Source organism: Leptinotarsa decemlineata, unplaced genomic scaffold (genome assembly GCF_025532065.1).
Source record: "Leptinotarsa decemlineata unplaced genomic scaffold, Ldec_3_MD MMD2_tig00026361_RagTag_RagTag, whole genome shotgun sequence".
Taxonomy (NCBI): domain Eukaryota; kingdom Metazoa; phylum Arthropoda; class Insecta; order Coleoptera; family Chrysomelidae; genus Leptinotarsa; species Leptinotarsa decemlineata.
In genome coordinates this window covers 1,266,153-1,285,883 of record NW_027412704.1, presented here as the reverse complement: position 1 = coordinate 1,285,883, position 19,731 = coordinate 1,266,153, and the positions used below count along the sequence as shown (strand labels likewise).

Here is a 19,731-nt window from a genome sequence, read left to right as displayed (position 1 = left end):
ATTTAAGAAATAACCCAAAATTAACATGAAAATTGGAATGTTATAAATAAAAAGTCAGAGCACGATGAACTGCTACGTATCGACTAAGAGGATGGACTGGACATGAGAAAGAGAGCATTGATTCGCGGACAAAAAAGAGATAGGTAGATAGCAATATGGCTGGTATACCGGTAACGTTTTATTTTTGCTTTCTGATTCAATTATTTCTAGGAAAAAAGTTATTGATAAGGAAATTAATGGCAAACAGTGATGGAAAGGTAACGATAATGAAACGGCTGTAATTATTTTATTTTTAATAAGAAGATTCGTTGATGATACCCTAATGGTTACTTGTCCATTATGTGTTCTGAATATAACCTGTCTGTTTATGCTTTCATCTATTGCTACTCTCAAGTTACATCTTATACTGACAGAATGATGAAATGGCAACTTTACAGATGTGACAATAATTTACATGACTCTATCTATGAAAAATGACGACGGAAATAATTGGCGCAATCGAAGTCCCCGAAAAATCTTCTGGAGATCTTCACACTTCTTCTTCACTCAGAGACATCTCCACCATTTCGTAAACGAGGCTGAATCCCTTGTTTACAATGGTATCATCGCTTCTGAATCTTACAAGTAATGCCCCATGGGTTGAGTAAACATCTGCAGGTTTCTATTGACCAAACAATACTGATTAGTAAAAAGGATATTAAAAATTGGAGAGCCAACATACCTTCGACCCGCAGTTTTTCGGATAAGCAGGACCACTTGAGTCTAATCCATCGAATATTTCTACGTAATCGTATCCACAATCCTTCTCATCCTCGATGTCGAAGGTTAGGAAGGACAACTTCACGTTATATCCTTCAGATGCTTCTATAGTCCACTCGCAATCGGCTCTGTTATCGTAACTAGCGCTCCCAAACTTAGCGTGAGAGTAAACATGTTGCTTCTGGAACGAAGCTTCAAGCATACCACCACACACAGTCGAATGGGTCGCCCAGAATCCGTTTCTCTGAACGGAAGCATCGGATCTGAATGTCATATACAGCTGATTACCCGAAGCTATTATAAGGTGCGGAAGTTTCGATCCGCAAAACCTTCCTAGCGACGGAGATTCTGGTGAAGACCCGTCGTAAAAGTCTACGTGATCGTATGAACATTCCTGGTGCGGTTCCAGTTCGAAGAACTGAAAGGAAACTCGTATTCTGTGTCCAGGAGTCGTCGTGAAGTGCCAAACGCAGTCTTTTCTCGCCGGGTAGTAGTCGGGGTAGTTTGGACTACCGATTGTACCGTATGGGGTGGAAATTTCGTATTTGCATCCTCCTTCTTTGCAGTCTCGTCCGTTTTCATGGAGAGTGTAACCGTTGTGGCAGGTACAAACGTAAGAGCCCAGGGTGTTCATGCAGTCGTGCTGGCAACCACCATGATTTATGGCACATTCATCCATGTCTGAGGAAAAAAAAGTCGAGCATATCTAAAGTGTAACTTGACTCTATCAAAGTCGTTTACCTGAAAAAAATACAGCAGCGAATCCAGTTTTCTGTACGCTACTATCGGAGTAAAACACGACTCTCATCACATTTCCTTCGGAAGTGATCAGTCCCGGAGCTTTTGGCCCACAGTAGGATCCATGCTTCTTCAGTCTCCCTTCCTTCAGTTTACTATAAATTTCCACCTTGTCGTACTCGCACTGTTGTTGCTGCGTGTTGAGATTGCCTTCCAAGTCAAAGTGGGTGAAGTTGATAGTGATTCTATACTGTGGTTGCGCTATGATTTCCCAAACGCAGTTTTTGTTCAGCGGGTAGTAATCCGGAAAAGAAGGAGATGTGATTGTGCCATTGGCAACATCAAAGGCTCCTCCACAAGCATCTAAAAGGACACATTATAAGTTTGGGATCAGAGAGAGGTGACTACTTCATTCACTGATATGAGAAAATCAAAAGATAGAAAAAGGTTTGCATTAAAGATCGATAAACATGATGAGGTCATCATATTCAATATAAACCCCAAGTTTTCGAATCTACTGTAATACGTATCAGTAGAATATTACACCAGGTTATAGATGAAAGAAATCTAACTCCATAACACCATTACACTACAGAAATTCAGAAGCCTAAATCTATCAATAGATGGATTTTTCAGAAGTACTAGTCTGGAACTCAGCCAAAAATATTTTGAAACGGCGCCCAACGTGGGACCATCGATACCCAAACTCAATTTAAAGATGTCAATCTAACAATAAAATCAACAAGTACTCATTAAAATACCTATTGACCAAAACTGTTGAGAGTGAAGACATATTGTCGATGCTTTTTCGACAGGAATCCCAAGTTCAAAGGTTTTGAGTTGTTTTTCAAACAATCTTGAGAGAAGTGTTTCAAGATTTGAAATGAAATTTTTATAGTTTGTTTCAGTACTTGTTTGTGTGAATTGCGTTCCCTACCTTCACAATTTTTACCATCGGAGTGTAGTTCGTACCCGATCTTACAGGTGCACACATAGCTTCCCAGTGTGTTCATGCATTGTTGTTTGCACCCGTGGTCGATCATTGAGCATTCATCGTACTCCTTCATTATGATTGCAGAAAATCCCCCCTTCTGAACCGAACCATCGGAAACAAACTTGACTAGCATGTTGTTCGAAGTGGAAATGACGTCTGGAGGAACTTTGTGACCACAATGAACTTTGATGATGGGACTGTCGAGGGTCAACCCGTCACGGATTTCTACGTAGTCGTAGACGCAGCTGTCGTGATTTTCTACGTCGAAAGATTGGAATCGTAAGGCAACTTGATGGTTTTTCGGGACCGTCAATCTCCAGATACATTCTTTATTAGGTTGGTATTCCTCCGGGTAATTTGGAGATTCCAGATGGCCCTCGGTATCTATGAAGAGGTCTCCACCACAAATGGCTGCGAAAAAAATTGAATTACTTTCTTTCAAGTGAAAATTATCAAATACAAAAGTATTAAAATTAGAATGAGCTAAACAATACTTGTTTCTCCGGATGAAAATTACTCTATTTTGTGTTTTTGTTCCCTGGAATTGCGGAAGTAATTTATTCTACCTGTTCATTCCTCATGTCTATAATAATCGTACCAAAAACATTACTCTCACAAATTCACAATTGAATTACTCAAAACTCTGCAAACCCCAAAACAATAAATTTTAACCTTTGTTTTAAATTCACTTATTCTGATCAACTGCTTATCGTTTGATTAGCACTCTCATAGATAAAAATTCTTCCCTATTCTTTCACTATTTTCAAATCATCTAGAAAACTACACAGTTTCCTGAATATAAATGTTACAATATCATTATGAAGATTTGAGTTTCACATTTGAATAAAGGAAGTTATCAATGAATAAGTAAAACGACCAATATTTGAATGCTTTTGTTAATTATCGGCAATAATTCATGTCCCCCGAGTTTGACGTTCGTATTATAAAACCTAGATGTCGCATTTTGCAAGTATGAAACATTTATAGATTGCTGGGGCGTTTGAAGTAAACTGTCTGCTAATAATGATGACACAAGATAATAAACAAAAGAATCATCGATATTTTCCGGATTCCTATATAGCTCATACTAGTGAAAAATTGCATTTAACAGACATTTTATATTTCAAATGTTTCCGGCTCAGCATTATTCCGAAAAAAAATTCATACCTTTTCCTGGCTATTTCCTCATCTCACCTTCATAACTGGCCGTGAATCCTCTACGTCCCTTTGGATTTTTTGCCACGTAAGTCACAAGCATTCTACTCCCGGATGAGGTTATGTGATGGAACTGGCCGGTCCCGCAAAACAAACCGAGCCTTGGAGACTTGTGCCAATAACCGTCGCGAATTTCTATGTAGTCTATTTTGCAATCGGGAGACTTCTCAATGTCCAGGTTGGATATATTCAGTACAATTCTCTCTCCGTGAGTAGCTGTTATCCTCCACTCGCATCTAACACCTTCCTCCGGTATGTCACCTGTCAGCATAGGAGGAGAGAACGTAGCAGAGTTGGTTTGATATGTACGGCCACATTCTGAAAAAAAAGTTTCATGATTTCATGATTCAAGTGTCACAGCCACAGAACTATAACTTAAGTTCTGTGGTCGCAGCTATTTTCCATGTTTGCGTTCCATGGTACAGAACACTTCACAGAAGAGATACCCTAGTGGTGACACTTTAACTACGAGGAGCCAAGTTTCTGTGTGGTGTTTAATGTCATTATTTAGCAGTTAATTTCAAACCATTCGAAACCTATCTCACCATGTTCAAGTTGACTTACAGTTCAAAGAAATTTTTGGGTTGACAACTTTCATCTCTAAGATTGACATCTGTCAAAAAAATTCTGATTTCTGTTCCGTGCTGGGTGTCTCTTCTATAAGGTACTCTGTGGCCGTGATCTGCAGGTTTGTATGTCTCTTTCCGTCTACAACTGCCCAGAGATTTACAAAGGTGATGAGAACGCATAGCTCTATTTGTCATCACAGCGCATATATTACACCCTTCGGGTTTCATGCCTGCATGTATTTTTAAATGTAAGGAGGAGACAATTTCTCTTCTTTTTTTAAGTGCTAGGTTCTTGTTCTTGTATTCCTTCTCGTGGTACTCTCTGGCTGACTCGCTCATTATATTCAAGCTTTACCATTGACCTACGTTGAAAAATGTTACGGGCCGTATTGGAGGAATGCATTAATTGAGACAATAAATAAACAGGAAAACACAAGAGAAATTTCCGCCTCGAACATACTGATGAATCAGCAGTACCTCAATAATTGAGTTCAAACTCTTTTCAGAAATAATTACCTGAAGAACTGTGATCATTTAAGGCAGAACCTCTCTTTGAAGCATTCACGTTCTCGCGTTCGAACAGACTCAAGTACTCGATAGAATTTAAAGTTAGGTACTACCGTAAATTGAATAGAGAGGCGATTGAAATTCAAATATAGATACAATTCCAACTGAACGGAACAATGAAGTGACATAAATGAAGTCAACAACATATGAATCAAGTCAATAAATCCAACCAGAAAAACGAATCCACACTCAACACCGATGGAATAAAATCAAAGGTCCGCGGCAATTAAACCCGTAAAATAGTTTCTACACAGTTATCTCCAGTCGTGAAAGTTTTCTTTTTTTATGATTTACTGGGGATGTTTCTGTTTTTCTTATTATAATAAATATCTAGATTTGTTAACCGCTATATTAGATTCAAAAACTTTCGCCTACGACCATCTATTATTTCGCGAGGTTGTTTTTATTGAGGATCCACCTTCGATACCCGCTCAAAAATTCTACTTACTAGGGCATTTGTAAAGCAGGTTAGTCTGGGCTATGTCACCCTCGCTCAACCTCACCCTTTGTCCTATTTCAGGTCTCTTACTACCAACCATATCGATGGGCTGTATGGTATCCAAATATGTTCCTTTTGAAAACGTATTTCTGGCATAATGCATAATAGAATCATAATCGTATGTTAGACCTAAGGAGTTTACTTCCTCATCGCTGAGTTTGTTGAAATTATATTCTTGACCTGGAAAGAAGGGACTTATTTCACTTACTGAAACTGATTGAAAGAAATAATGTAACGTGTGAGTTATCTAAAAGGCTGATTGGAAATTCTTTAATCAGTCGAAAATATATTCACAAGATCTTTAGAGACGTGATTTGTTGCTTCAATGAAGATACTCACCACTCATGATGTTACCTCTGATGATATTAACGTGCTTGTCTCTGTCTGGCCTAGTATGTTCGTGCCAGAACCCGACAACGTGGCCAAGCTCGTGAACTATTATTCCAAATTTATCACAGTTCTTGCCTATACTGATGGCTTGACCACCATTGCCTCTCTTTCCAACAAATGAACAGCACCTGGAAGAAAAGCGATATGTAATCCTCATATTTCCATACAGAAGATATCAGAAGTTCTTTCACTTGTATTAAACTAGATAAAATATATAGTTACCCGCAAGGTCGTTCGGTAAAGAGAATATAATTCTGGTGCTCGTCTCGATTTCTCTCTACAAACTTGATGCAAGTGGAATTTTCCCAATGTTTCATGGCTTGCTTGAAGAGGGCCTTGTGCATACCACTGAAATTTCCATCAATTTCATAGGGAATAACCCCATAGTCCCACACTCTTTCTTTTCTCGCAGTGGCAGCTCTGGTTGATCTGATGAGGTTTCGGGTTTTATCCTGCAAAACTTGAGTTTTCTCGTCGCCCACTGACCTGGAATCCAGAGTCACTTCGGAAACTTGATCACTGAGAAATAATGAGTGTAATCACATGCAGATAGAAAAGTGACACAGAAAAACTTGAGATATATTCAATTACTATAAACTTTTGGTGGAAAATCAACATATCAATGCATTTCAATTGGAATTAACTTCAGAATTTGACTCCAAAATCATCTTCAGATAGAAAAATTAATCAACTAAATATTTTGTGAAATTAATATTTGAGTAAAATAAACATTTCCATATTAATATTACATGAAATTAAAGCAGAAATTTTGATTCCAGATACACAAAGTCCCAAATAAGTCATGAAAAATATAAATAATCACGATCTTCAACAGAAAAATATGGTATTTCAATTAAAACGATTGCCTTTCGGACTCAGTAAGTCATCGCAACCTGGTAACCTGGCAACTACCATCTTCAACTAAAACGATGTTAATTTGCGGAAATTCGTTTCATAGATTTTAGCCTCGAAGATAAGCCACGAAGTGGTCCGCCATCAGTCTCTGGTGGAGACTGATGGCGGAAAAACTGAGCCCCATGCGGTTTTTGATGCTTTGAAAGGTCAAAAAATTGGGTGCCCCACAATTTAAACGATCGGCAGAAATAATCGCGTTTCGAGGTCTGTTCTTTTTTGATTTTGCGCAACCAAAACAATCTTGTATGGTAGAGAACTGGAATTGGAACTACTGTTAGTAAAATGAATGATGCGGAGAAACTTATCATGAACAATCATTTGAATAACCTGTCTTGGCCTTTACACTTATACAACGGACTCAGTAAATTAGTTTTGAAGTCCAAGGTCTTATTGAAATCTAACCCTATAACAGTGTTTCAAAAGGTACCTAAAGGTAAATATTGATGGTAGTAAAAGCACCTCCAAACAAATTCAGCAGTAGACTTCCAGTCTACTTTGAACTTGACTGAATTTGCATTTGTATTTCGTCATTACGCACAGGTTTGGAAAAAACATGTATTTCAGATTGATGTTTTGAGAGTGATCCATTGATTTTATCATACGAATATAAATAACCTTTAATCACAGTGATAAGAACGTTATTTTCGGTTTCTCCTCATAAATGAGTTCAAGGCAAATTGTGTTGTTTGAGTATCAAACATCTATTTTAGAAATGGTTACGTTTTAAAAGAAATAATAAATATACACTCACAAGCCGTCAAATTGAACGGGGAATGTTTTTAGGAAAGATTCGTTTTTAGAAAAATAAAAGCTTTTATGGAGCAGTTTTTCTTCTTACCCGGTTTGTCTCCACGAACTTTCATTTCTCTTCTGTTTATCAAGGGTAGTTTTGTCAATTATTGCTTTTGTTACTTTCTCTGTTGTTGCCTCTGATTTACCCTTCGAAGGATTTTCTGTACGATTCATTTTATTGCCTTTAGCGAAAGGATTTTCCTCTGATTTCGCCTGATTATTGAGATCTGAGTAACTTTTCAAAACTTGTCCGTTTTTATGACCCGTATCTATTGATAAATTATCAAAGGGATCGTTGTAATTCTCAGAGGGTAGCGATGATGATAGTTTAGTCTTCTTGCGTAGAAAATCAGGAAGTCCCTCTTCCTCGATTTGAAGGCCATCCAGGATGTCTTGTTTGTATTTTTCGATTTCTTGCTGGATATCTTCATATTTTCGCTTTGGCGACTGGTCGTTTAGTGGTAGTGCGATGTCTCCTAAAAACTGATCTGCAACAAAGGCTTAGTTTAGATATGGCGTTATGGAAGAACTTGCTATTAGATAAATAGTTTGTATTATTAGCTTATACTTAATAAATGAGTCTGTGCAAACTTTTTCGAGAGAGACGCAGTATATCATCCTCTATGGACGAAACAGTAATTTTCTGTGACGCTCATTGTAAGAAAAAGTCATATAAGATGTAGAGAAGAACCTTGAAACGATCAAAATCTGGTTTGGTGAGAGAGCTTACTCTCATTCTGTACAAAACAAAATGCATGACTGTCATTTACGGAAAATTGAGCTAATAACTTTTACGGAAAATAATTCGTCTTGATATGAAATCCATAAGTTTTCTTGGATTAGAAATTGGTATGCATGTAAAATGAGACGTTCCCATCAATGAAGTTGTCATAAACTGAGATCTTTCAACAGTCAATATAAAATAAACGTTCTCTTTTGAAAAACTCTTCGGAGAAGTTGATATTTTTGGCATAAACCCCCATTCCGATAAAATATTGAAGGTTTTGCCATGGTTTTGGGGTCAAAAAGTTTGTTGATGGAAGGGACATTTTCCACGATCCACTCTGTGTATTAATGTATGTTATTTACGTCGTTGACAATAGTTAACATGTACAGTAAAAAAAATTTTAATATAAAAACCATCCCTTTTATTTTAATGGCTTCCATACCAGAAACTATTCATCAAGAACATAAATGAACCTTTACAGCGTCATTGGGATAACCGCAATGGTGCAAACTACATATATGATAGTATCCTGCTTTATATTCTTCACGATTTTTTGTTGGTAGTTTTGTCAAAATCGAGTAAAAACGATGGTGTGACGTCACTGACATTTGATAGGAAATCGGCAACACCTTTAAACTATACATATTGCATAAATTAATTTTTCTTCTTCTTAATGTATTTTTGTTGTTCTGACTATGTGTGGGACATTACCAACTTATTTTTGGGGTAGATTTGATGATTAGTTCCGTAATTGAGAAGCATTTTATATTACGAAACAAAGACTTGAAATTTAGAATTTTGTTTGAGAGGCATTTGATAGAATAGTACTAATTGAATGGTTATGTCTTATATTCTTTCATGTAGATTATTCTGCTTCAGAAAAAACAGACATTTTGGAACGTAGTCTAAGTGGTAATGACGTCACACTCATTTTTGAAACTTTAAGGGCCAATTTGGGTGGTACTTCCTATTGAATGAACCATTTTTTCGTAGAACTAACGAATGTTATTGATTTCATTTTTTTTTTTTGGAAAGTACATATGTCTATCTACTTATCACACATTTACCCACAGAAAAAAATTACTGATGTTAATAATTACATTCACAAAGTGCTCTTCCCGAGTCTTCGCTGTCATTGTCTAATTACTCAAACAAGGGATAATCCTTCCCTACTTTGAATAACACGAATAACGCAAACCGAAATTTAGAACCAGATTAGTTGGTAAATACAGGCTTTGAACTCGAAGGGTTCAAGGCCGGATGAGCATCCCTTCAGAGAAAGATTGATTAGTTTTGCGAGAGTTGTAGATCACGTGGATTTTCCGGGCATATTTGCGACTGAGGGAATCATATTTCATGGAAAACTAAGGGAGAATCGAGCGAATAAACTTTGAAAACGTACGTTGCTTTGATTTCAAAGACTCCGAAAAAGTAGTCTGATCTACACAGCTTTGGTAAGAGTATTTATTTGAATCAATTACCTTCTTCTTCGGAGGAATAGACAGTTGAAAAGTGTCAGTTTATTTTTTCAAAAAGGAATTTCAATAAACGCGAATTAGTCATAAATAAGATGTTAACTCTGACTCAGCTTTGTTGACATCCATCCAAAGACTGAAGTATAGAAACTGATTATATTTTACATTTCGAAGATTCCACCGTGGAACATTCCACTATTATTATCAAACGGGTTACTGACATTTCGTGGCGAAAGAAAATTTCTGACTGAATAACATTCAATAACGAGTCCACAATTCCTTGTCAGAATCTGAATTCGAGGAAAAGCTGATAAGAAATCGTTATGGATATCGTATATCTATAAATAGTGGGAAAGTTTAAGAACGATTTCGGTTCGAACAGCTGTCAGGGTCAAGGAAAAAGGTGAATGGTGTATTCACATGATAATTCTTTGTTGTTCAGGTTTGGTAGTCTTGGTGGCTCTCGGGATCGATCTCCTACTTTTTGGTTTTCATAATAATTTTTGTAATCGTTCATTATAGTTTTCAATTTACACATTGTAGTCTGTACCAAAGTCTGTAGAAATATTTCACTACAGGGTATTCCAAACGAGGGCGTCCAATTTTTATGGGACATGTCAAGGCCTATCATAATCACCTCTAGGCGATTCATTGTGGTTTTTGAGCTATTAATATTTCATATGACAATTTTTTTCTGTACTGGCTTTAATATTTGGTCTTGTTTACAAGTGGATTTTTTTATTAGAAATTTAAGCTCTCGCAGCCATTTTCTGAAACTGTGCCTTTCAGTTTTAGGCTGAACTTTGAGAATAACAAAAAAAGTGGTATTACGCAAAAATTATTCAAAATGAAAAGAAAATTTCCTCTAAAGTATTATTATTATTTTTAGGCAATTGAGAAAGACGACGCCTTTCGAAGTTTCATTTACTGTTTTATCTTCCGCTAAACCTAAAATTGAAATTTTAGATGATTTGTCTTGTTTTCTGAATCACCTTCTGTAATGACAAAATAAGCAATAAAGTTATTTCAAAAGCTAATAAATAAGTAGATACCTCTGAAAATTTTCATTTAGTTACCTTTGAAGCTCCCATTCAACCAATGATAGCCTATAAGATACCAATTATCATTTTGCGAACCTAAAGTTCAACAAAGTTAAGGATTTCCAGTTCATGGTTGAAAATTTTCCTGAATATCTTCAACTATCGATTGAAATTTTCGTGGAAAAGTGATTCATAAAGAACTCCATTGAAAAAAATTGGGGAGAACCTTCAAAATTATTCAAAGACTGGCAGACTGGCAGATACAGTGAATCACACAACACATATGTGAGTGATCCTGATATGTCTTGAGATGTTAAATTATAACAAGCAGAAACGTCTTGGAAAATGACGGAACAAAACAAAAAAATCGTTTGTTGAACAAGTTCTAACGACGAATCATGACATATCAATTGAGAACATCAAAAGATCTTACCCGCTTTGCATGGGTCCAAGTAAACATCCTCCGAGGTTTTAGTTGGAAAGTTTGACGTCAATAGTTCGTCAACGGTGTACTTGAAGTACGGTAATGAGGTGTATTTAGTCCTATAATTCTCCCTAGTTTTATCAATAACAGAACTAGACACTAGAGCACCAGTAAGAAAACAAATTATCACTAGAATCTTGGACATGTTCACGAACCGAATAATTATTCGTGGTCTTTTATCACAGAAACTTGTCAATCGTCTTCACATGCTTTTTCATCGAAGTTGAGACAGTGGCAGTTTCTTCATTTACTGTTTACTCAACCATATACATTATCAGCAATGTTTATCCGCTGGAAGAACAAAGATCACTGATCGGGGAGCCATGAGCCTCGGTAGCAGATGTATCATCTGTTTGTTTGATTGTTCCCTGGAAAATATTAAATTTACAATGATACAGATCATTAATACCAACTCATCCAAAACATCAAAAGACCATTCAGCAATTAAATACCAATTAAAACGCATTAATCATCGACACTATGCTCTATTGCATTAATCTCTAGATTTGTTGTAAACAGCGGTTCGGTTTCATGTACAGGGTGCGAGCGATAACCAACTTCAGCTTGAGGAACTCATGAGGAATTTAAATCTGAGCAAGGCTACCAGTAGTTATGAGATTTTATTCTGCCTTTTGGAGGTGAACGTGAACTGTTCAAAAAATAACGTGAATGTTGAATTAGCGATTTTTTTATGGTGTTACACTCGTCTCGAATATAAGTTCACAGTTCCAGCTGTTTAGCATATTTAGTTTGTTGGTGACAGGCATAAAAGTTAGAATTATTTCGCGTGGATCAGCGATTTCCTGATATCGGAAACAAATTTGCATCAAATTTTGTGAAAGAAATGGAATAATTGCTCAAAAACACTTGAAATATTGACAGTGGCCTACGATGATTGTACTCTGAGTCGGCTAAATTGTTGCAGAAGCTTTTCATAGAAGTGAATTGACCGTACGACGAATTTTGACTGAAAACCCGTCGTACGGTCAATTAGGAGTAATATCTCTTTACTGTCTTTACTGTAAAGACACGCTTGAAGAAGCTATTGCATGGCGAAACACATGTTTAGCTTTTATAAAACTTTGTAGTGATAATCTCACAAAAAGTGTTTCTTGAATAAGTATCATGACGAGACATCACCTCATCACAATGTGACTATTATTCTCATCATCATCATCATTGTTCGTTAATATCTGCTGAAGTCACTCTGTAACTGTGAGCCCGAGTTGATAAATTTCAAGTCTAAAAGAATATTATTACATTCCACCTACATTACACACAGATAAGAGCGTTTATCAATATTTATCTGGGGTCAAGCAATATCTTCTGAAGGCAACTCACCAAGAAGATGGCTGTTGTAAGTCTGCCAGAGACAGTGAACTAAAGACAGCAGTTTAGTTGTTGACACATGAACTAGTGATGTTCATAATAGTCACAGAAAAGAAGGAAATACCCTAGATTTCAGACACTTAGGAATTCTCACTCTTCCTTTTCCAATTACGTACATACAAAAATATTTTTATACTTTAAAAATGAAGTTTCAAACGCAGCTGTAGATCACTAGCATACATTAAGCGTTTCTTTCATTTCTCTATCGAATTAATAAGCCGGATGGAACCTGTCTTAACCGAAAATTTGTTAAAGAAAAGATACAAGCACCTCAAATAGGGCTCTGATATATCACGTGTCCTATATATCGACTATTTATTTTTCAACTTCAGCAAAGTTTTTGATTGTGCTTCGAATAAAGCGAAAACAATATATCTTTCACGATGACATCTTTCGCAGCAATACATTGGTCGCGGATGGTGTTCCACAAAAAAGTATTCTTGGACCACTGCTTTTTCCTGTATTGTACGTCTTTCTTTTGTGAACCTTTCATGTGTTAAAGGGAAAGTCAAAAGACGATGCACTAAAAAATTTAACCCAGCACGTTTGTGCTGTCCACAGTGATGTGAACTGTCAGGAATACCTATACCTGTACGTGCTTGTTTCTTTTCTAAATATATCGTATTATAACCCTTCATATTGGCTCATCATTACCAAATCGTCAACAAATGGTAGTTGTCCCTTATTTTGTAACTCATACGTGAATTTTATTGATGGACATCTATTATTTGAAATGGAAACAAAGTCCTCAATATTCGATTTTTACATACACATACTTTAGCCAAATCCGAGGAAAATACTTCGACTTTCCTTAGGTTTCCATTTCGAATCTGCTCATGAACAGGTCTGCCAGGTAGGGGGACAAGGGGTTTCCTATGGCCGTTCCTTCCTGTTGTTCATAAAAGCAACCTTCTACCTGGAACCGATTTTGTTTCATACACAAATTAGTAAGAGAAACGAATTCATCGATTTCGTTATTATTGAAATTATTTTTCTCTAGTAATTCCCCGAGGTATTGCAAGGTCTGCGGAATTGGGACGCTAGGTTTGATGTTAGTTCCTTATTTCCTAGCATAAACAACATAAATAGGATTAGCTCGCAGTAGTCTTTCTCTGAAGATGATCACTTGGTGATCGAAACACGTGTCGAGGTGTTAAAAATAACGATTTGGTGTTGGGGAAAAAACTCCAGTAATATACATTGTACCCCGTCAATTCTTTTTCCTATGAAGTGGTTCTATAAGTTTTTTCGATATGTTCTGTGGTCAATTTCAACTTTTCTCTCGTTCGAGAAAAAGTCTCCAGGATTTCTGCTTAGAGGCGATGATTTATCACAGTCGTTTCTTCATCAACGTGAGTCACCAACTTCGAAAATAGTTCCACGAGTGAATATAATTTCAATAGTTATTTTTCAGTCTTGAAATCACAAAATCGTTTTGAATGATCAAAAAGTGAAGTTGTGTGAGTTAGCTGACATTATAAAGATATCAAAAGAACGTTCACTTTATATTGCATGAGCATTTGACTTTGAGAAAGCTCGGTTCAAAGTGGGTGCCGCACGAGCTCACTACTGACCAAGAACAAGAACATCTTGATGATTCTGAGCGGAGTTTGGCCATGTTTAAACATAACAAACCAGAATGTATGCGTCGATATGTGAAAATAGATGAAACATAGATCGTCATCTCAGTGGAGAGCAACTGGTGAACCTCGTCCAAAGCTCCCGAAAGCACAACAATCGGCTGTGAATATTATATAGGCATTATTGGAGCGGTTGAAGGCCAAAATTGCAAAGAAACGATCGCATACGGCAAAGAAAGAAATGTTGTTTCATCAAGATAACCCACCGTATAAAAGTTAATCAAAACAATGGCAAAACTACATGAATAGAACTTAGAATTGCACCCACATCCACCGTATTCGCCAGATTTGGTTCCCAATGACTACTGGCTCTTAGCAGACCTCAGAAAAATGCTCACCGATAACAAATTTCGCTCCGATGAAGAAGTTATTGCTGAAAGTGAGTCCTATTTTGAGGGAAAGGATGAATCGTTCTACAAAAGTGGTGCTGAAATGTGAGAGTGGCACTAAAATGATTGTATGGCTCTCGATGGAGATTACGTTGATGTATAACGCCAATTTTGAACAAAAAAAAAACGTGTTTTTTCTTTAGGCTCGGGACTCCTCAACCCAGGTGTTGAAATGGAAAAATAAATGGAAAAATTAAAATTCATTGAACAGAAATTATTCTGACCTTCAAAACTCCCGCATAAAATGGATTTATTGAAGACATTTTTCTCCCACCATTGAAACACAATCTATTGGAATGTTTAATAACTATAATAGATTTCAGAATTTTGAAAATTTACTAAATTCCCAAAGAGAATTGCATTCTTTCCTTCTTCCGAATGTTTTTTCTTATGAGAAAATTGGGAATTAGTTCATTACATGCAGGGCCGTCGCCATGGGGGGATGGGGAGAGTCTATCTCCCTGCTTTTTCGACTTTGGTAAAAGTTGGGAAATTTTGGGCCATGAAGATAGAAAAAAATAATAGTAAAAAAATGAATAAAAATTTAAATGAGAGAAAAGAAAACGAGAGGTAATAAGAAAAGGGAAAGAACCAGGAGAAGGTTGGGATTTCCCACCGTGCATAACTTGAAGAGAATTCTGAGTTGGTTCAGAAAAGTTCAATTTCTCCCAAGTAAGAAAACAGTCCTGAACAGTCCACAAATTTTGAAGTGACAATTTTACAAAATTCCCAACTTTTCGCTGTTTTTTCGACTTGGAAAAGTTGGGAAATTTCGGGCCTTGAAGATGGAAAAAATAATGGTAGAAAACAATCAGCACAATATTATTTAAGTGTTGTTTCCTTTCATTTGTATTGAATATTCCTATACATGGTGGAAGACCAAGAACCTTGGTCCAAAGTAGAATAATTCCCATTATTATTTTCATAATCACCAACATTTATTTTTGTTTGTGCATACCCTAACAGGCATAAGCATTCAGTCAATCTTTGGATAGCTAAGTAAGAAAATTAATATATTATAGTAGTAACACTAATCCCTCGGCTTTCATTTTTTCGAAAGTTGTGAAATTTTGATGCTGGGGTTGGGTAAATTTGGATTCCCTCCCCCCCCCCTGGTTTTTTTGTTCGCTACGGCCCTGATTACATGTTTATTTCATGAGTTAGTAATCTTTTACTACATTTACATTTTCACTTAGTTTTTACCTAAGTAATTGCGATAGTTTTATTCTTCTACACAAGTTCCATCCAGCCTATTATTTTATTAGAACAAAAACAGGGTCAAAAAAGTTATTATCAAAAATGTAACCTTTCCAAAGCCACTTTTTCCATAAACCCTGTACATTTTTCTCCTCGCCATACCCATTTCAATTTCCATAGCAACGTACATCATCTGCAGCAGATTACATTCGCGACTATCTATTATATTACATTCCCAACAAACAGTTGATAACGAGCCGTGACCCATTGAGCAGACAACAATAAAGGAAGAAGTACTTACTTCTCGATTTCCTGATCCCCTCTGTCCCGGTCGAAAATAAACAAATTAGTGACCGCGTGCGTTGATAATCTTACAGCACATCAAGAATGATCTGTTTAGAGCCGACACCAGATTCAAACTGAATGAAACTATTCGTGAACGCGGCGTGTGGCCAAACGCGATATTCTCACCCTTCTCTAGGGGGTGGGCATCGTGAAATGACGGCAAATTAACCCTCTGCCAGCTCCCGCTAGTTGTAGACGGTGAGAGGGAGAACCGAAATTTTTTCTAATGATGAGAATTGATAGGTGGGTTGTTAATTGGATTGGTGGTATTAGACTGTCTAGGTCGTTTTCCTCTTCCTAAAGTAGGGGATGAAAGGGTTCCCACTTTTGGAAAAGGTAACAGAGGAATCGTATCTTTCACCGTAAATTTCAGACAGATATAATATAATATATTCATTTGATTTCTTTAGGACATCCTAATATACATACAATATACATAAAATAACAATAAATGGCATGAATAACAAAAATGATAATATGATAGAAGAAAAAAAATAATGAAAACAATTTTTCAAATATTCCAGAATGATTTCAACATGAGGATATACATAATAAATATATCAATAAACAGAAGAAAGAAAATCAAGGATAATATTTTATACAGGGTGATTCAAAAGTACTTTGACAAACTTCAGGAGGTGATTCCTTACAATATTCAAATATGAATTGTCCAAATAAATAAATGTCCGGAAACGCTTCGTTTCCAAGATACAGGATGTTGAAGTTTTATTTTTATTTTCGTTTTTTTCAAATAACTTTTGAAATACTGAACTTAATTAAACGAAACTTGGTAATAGGAGGTTTTTGAGGTGTCGAATTCGAACCTGATGTTCTTATTGCTCTTACTCGTAGGGGGCGCCACCTACACGTCTTTTTTAAAGATTCATAACTTTTTTGGGCGTACTTCTAGCACATTTTTCAGTAAAAAAATCGATTCCTCTATCATATCTACGTAAATAAGCTACCCTTGTTACTAGTCACTGTAAGCAACCGTTTTCTGAATATTTGGACTTAAAAACTTCAAGTCGATTATTTGATAGTCATTGAAAAATTATTGGTGTGTTTCTTATTGTTTCATAGGCGTCTACTATTCGGTTTCTTAGATCTTCCTCGTTCACTACTGGAGTCTTATAAACTCAAAAATAAAAATCTATCGGGTTTAGATCTGGGGACCTTGGTGCCCACGCCTGGTTAGGTTCTTCTACACCCCTACCGATCCATCGATTTGGATAGACTGTGTTAAAGAAGTCCCTGGCTACAACGCTAAAATGGGCCGGAGCCCCATCATGCATAAACCACATGCGGATACGAATTTCTAATGGTACATTCTGAAGTAGTCCCGGCAATTCATTTTCTAAAAAGTGTCTGTAAGTTGCGCCATTCAGTCGGAGCGGAAGAAAGAAAGGACCTATCAAGTAATTATCAATTATTGCCGCCCATACATTTACAGAAAATTGATACTGATAATGCCTTTCACTAACTGCGTGCGGATTTTCGAGAGCCCAAACATGGTTGTTATGAAAGTTTGTGATAGCATTTCGGGAGAAGTTTGCCTCGACCGTGAAGAGTACATATCTTAAATATTGAGGATTTCCAAAAAATATTCGTAATAACTTCAACATGCATCGATTATCAAATAATCGACTTGAAGTTTTCAAGTCCAAATATTTAGAAAACGGTTGCTTACAGCGACTAGTAACAAGGGTAGCTTATTTACGTAGATATGATAGAGGAATCGATTTTTTTACTGAAAAATGTGCTAGAAGTACGCCCAAAAAAGTTAGGAATCTTTAAAAAAGAAAAAGACGTGTAGGTGGCACCCCCTACGAGTAATAGCAATAAGAACATCAGGTTCAAATTTGACACCTAAAAAACCTCCTATTACCAAGTTTCGTTTAATAAAGTTCAGTATTTCAAAAGTTATTTGAAAAAAACGAAAATAAAAATAAAACTTCAACATCCTGTATCTTGGAAACGAAGCGTTTCCGGACATTCATTTATTCAGACAATTCATATCAGAATATTGTGAGGAATCACCTCCTGAAGTTTGTCAAAGTACTTTTGAATCACCCTGTATAGTTCACGAGTTTTTTTTTAATTGGAAAACATTTATTCAATCTTTCAACGAAAGTGGGAGATTTATATATACAGAATTCTTCAAAATAAGCCATGTGTTAGTTTGAAAATGAATATCATTGCTAACTCGTACAGTCTCTGGGAAACAGACAGCCACTGCAATGTACTTAACATGTTTGATATACTAGCTGAATAACGGAAAAGCAGATTTCAAACAGATTTTTAAACAGACTAGAATACCTATTCACTTGTGAAATAATCCTCATTCCACGATTCTGTAACTTTTGTAGAGCCGATACCTTATTTTGGTCAAATGACTATAAAAGACTAGCACAATAATCAAAATGGGGTTGGATTATACAATTATATAATGTAATTTTTGAGTACATCGAAAGCTGAGATGAAATTCTTGAGAAAAAATATATTTTTTTGGTAATTTTTCTATATATATATAATCAAAACGAGCATGAAGAGATGAAAGATTATCCACCATCAAACCTAAGTATTTGAAGTCACTTACGAACTCTATTACATCACCTGCAATTTGTAATCTTATGTTGAGATTGTTGATGAGTGATAGCTTATAACCAGTTGATAAAATCATATTTTTTGTTTTGGAGGTGTTGAGTTTTAGTTTATTGCGATTCATGTACTTGTAATCATTTCTTAGTTCATTATTCATTTGATCAGCTACCGTTTCTATATTACCTCCTGAAATTGATAACAAAGTGTCGTCTGCAAAAAGGTTCATGAAATCACAACCATGGATGGTATCGATATCATTCAGGTAGATTAAAAATAATATAGGTCCCAAAACACTCCCTTGAGGTACCCCGAAAATGACATCGCGAGATGATGACACTGAATCCTTTATTTTGGTTACCTGTTTACGTTGTGATGAATAATCAATCAACCATAACAAAACAGTTTCATTAATGATGATTATACAGGGTATTTCATTAATTGCTTCCTATCTTCAAATGAAACAAAGTGTGACATATGTAGCCGTTATCAATCCACTGTTTTAGGAACCTCGGATAATCGCAGAATTTTTAAATTGACCCAATCCTAAAAGATACGCAGGCCATAGCATTCTTCGCACTTCAGCGAAGTTATTTGCTGAAAACATCACTAACTTGAAAAGGTGGCTGGAAGTCTACCAATGTCGCTGAAGGATGTATAGACAACTCACTTACAAACAAAATTGAAATTGCCAAGGCCTACGGCTCGTCCTAGAATTTTATCTACTAGTTAAAAAAACTGTTTTTTGGACTTGTTATGTAAATTTCTATTTCCTAGATTCTCCAAGACTAGAGAGATTTCGAAAAATGTTACACATTATATTTTATCCCCCAGACATGTTTTATGAAAATGTTATACAATCCATGATTGTTTTTTCAAGATTTAGTGGGTTTTTGTTTATGTTATGGATTCTTTTCGGTCCTATCCCAAAATTAAAGATTTTTTAATATAGGTAATATCCAAAAAAATAAACACTAGGTATGCACTAGGATGAACCACGAATGCATTA

At 36.1% G+C, this 19,731-nt stretch overlaps 1 protein-coding gene across 3 annotated transcripts; it reads right to left on the bottom strand.

Annotated features, from left to right (window-relative positions):
* Positions 1–278: 278 nt before the first annotated feature.
* On the bottom strand, positions 279–16,195 carry tok (tolloid-like protein 1 tolkin). 3 transcript variants are annotated; one of them, XM_074184933.1, is made up of 11 exons: positions 16,081–16,195; positions 11,114–11,532; positions 7,485–7,926; positions 5,954–6,250; positions 5,681–5,859; positions 5,291–5,521; positions 3,686–4,024; positions 2,435–2,902; positions 1,501–1,860; positions 722–1,440; positions 279–661 (listed from the first exon to the last, which is right to left on the bottom strand). In XM_074184933.1, the coding sequence occupies exons 2-11, from the start codon at positions 11,307–11,309 to the stop codon at positions 530–532; spliced, it is 3,363 nt and encodes a 1,120-aa protein (XP_074041034.1). In that variant the 5' UTR covers positions 11,310–11,532; positions 16,081–16,195; the 3' UTR covers positions 279–529. The 3 variants fall into 3 exon arrangements, with proteins under 3 accessions (XP_074041034.1, XP_074041035.1, XP_023021404.2); XM_074184934.1 differs by having other exon boundaries at positions 5,954–6,217; positions 16,081–16,194; XM_023165636.2 differs by lacking the exon at positions 16,081–16,195 and having other exon boundaries at positions 11,114–11,617.
* Between the last annotated feature and the right edge of the window lie 3,536 nt (positions 16,196–19,731).

What these genes read in the sequence shown, in the direction of transcription:
- tok (XM_074184933.1), bottom strand. Translation starts at nt 11,309, where the DNA reads ATGTCCAAGATTCTAGTGATAATTTGTTTTCTTACTGGTGCTCTAGTG. An exon ending in CAGAGGTAACATCATGAGTG is followed by an intron (nt 5,522 to 5,680) that starts GTGAGTATCTTC and finishes CCTTCTTTCCAG; the next exon opens with GTCAAGAATATAATTTCAAC. An exon ending in CCTGCTTTACAAATGCCCTA is followed by an intron (nt 4,025 to 5,290) that starts GTAAGTAGAATT and finishes CTTTTTTTTCAG; the next exon opens with AATGTGGCCGTACATATCAA.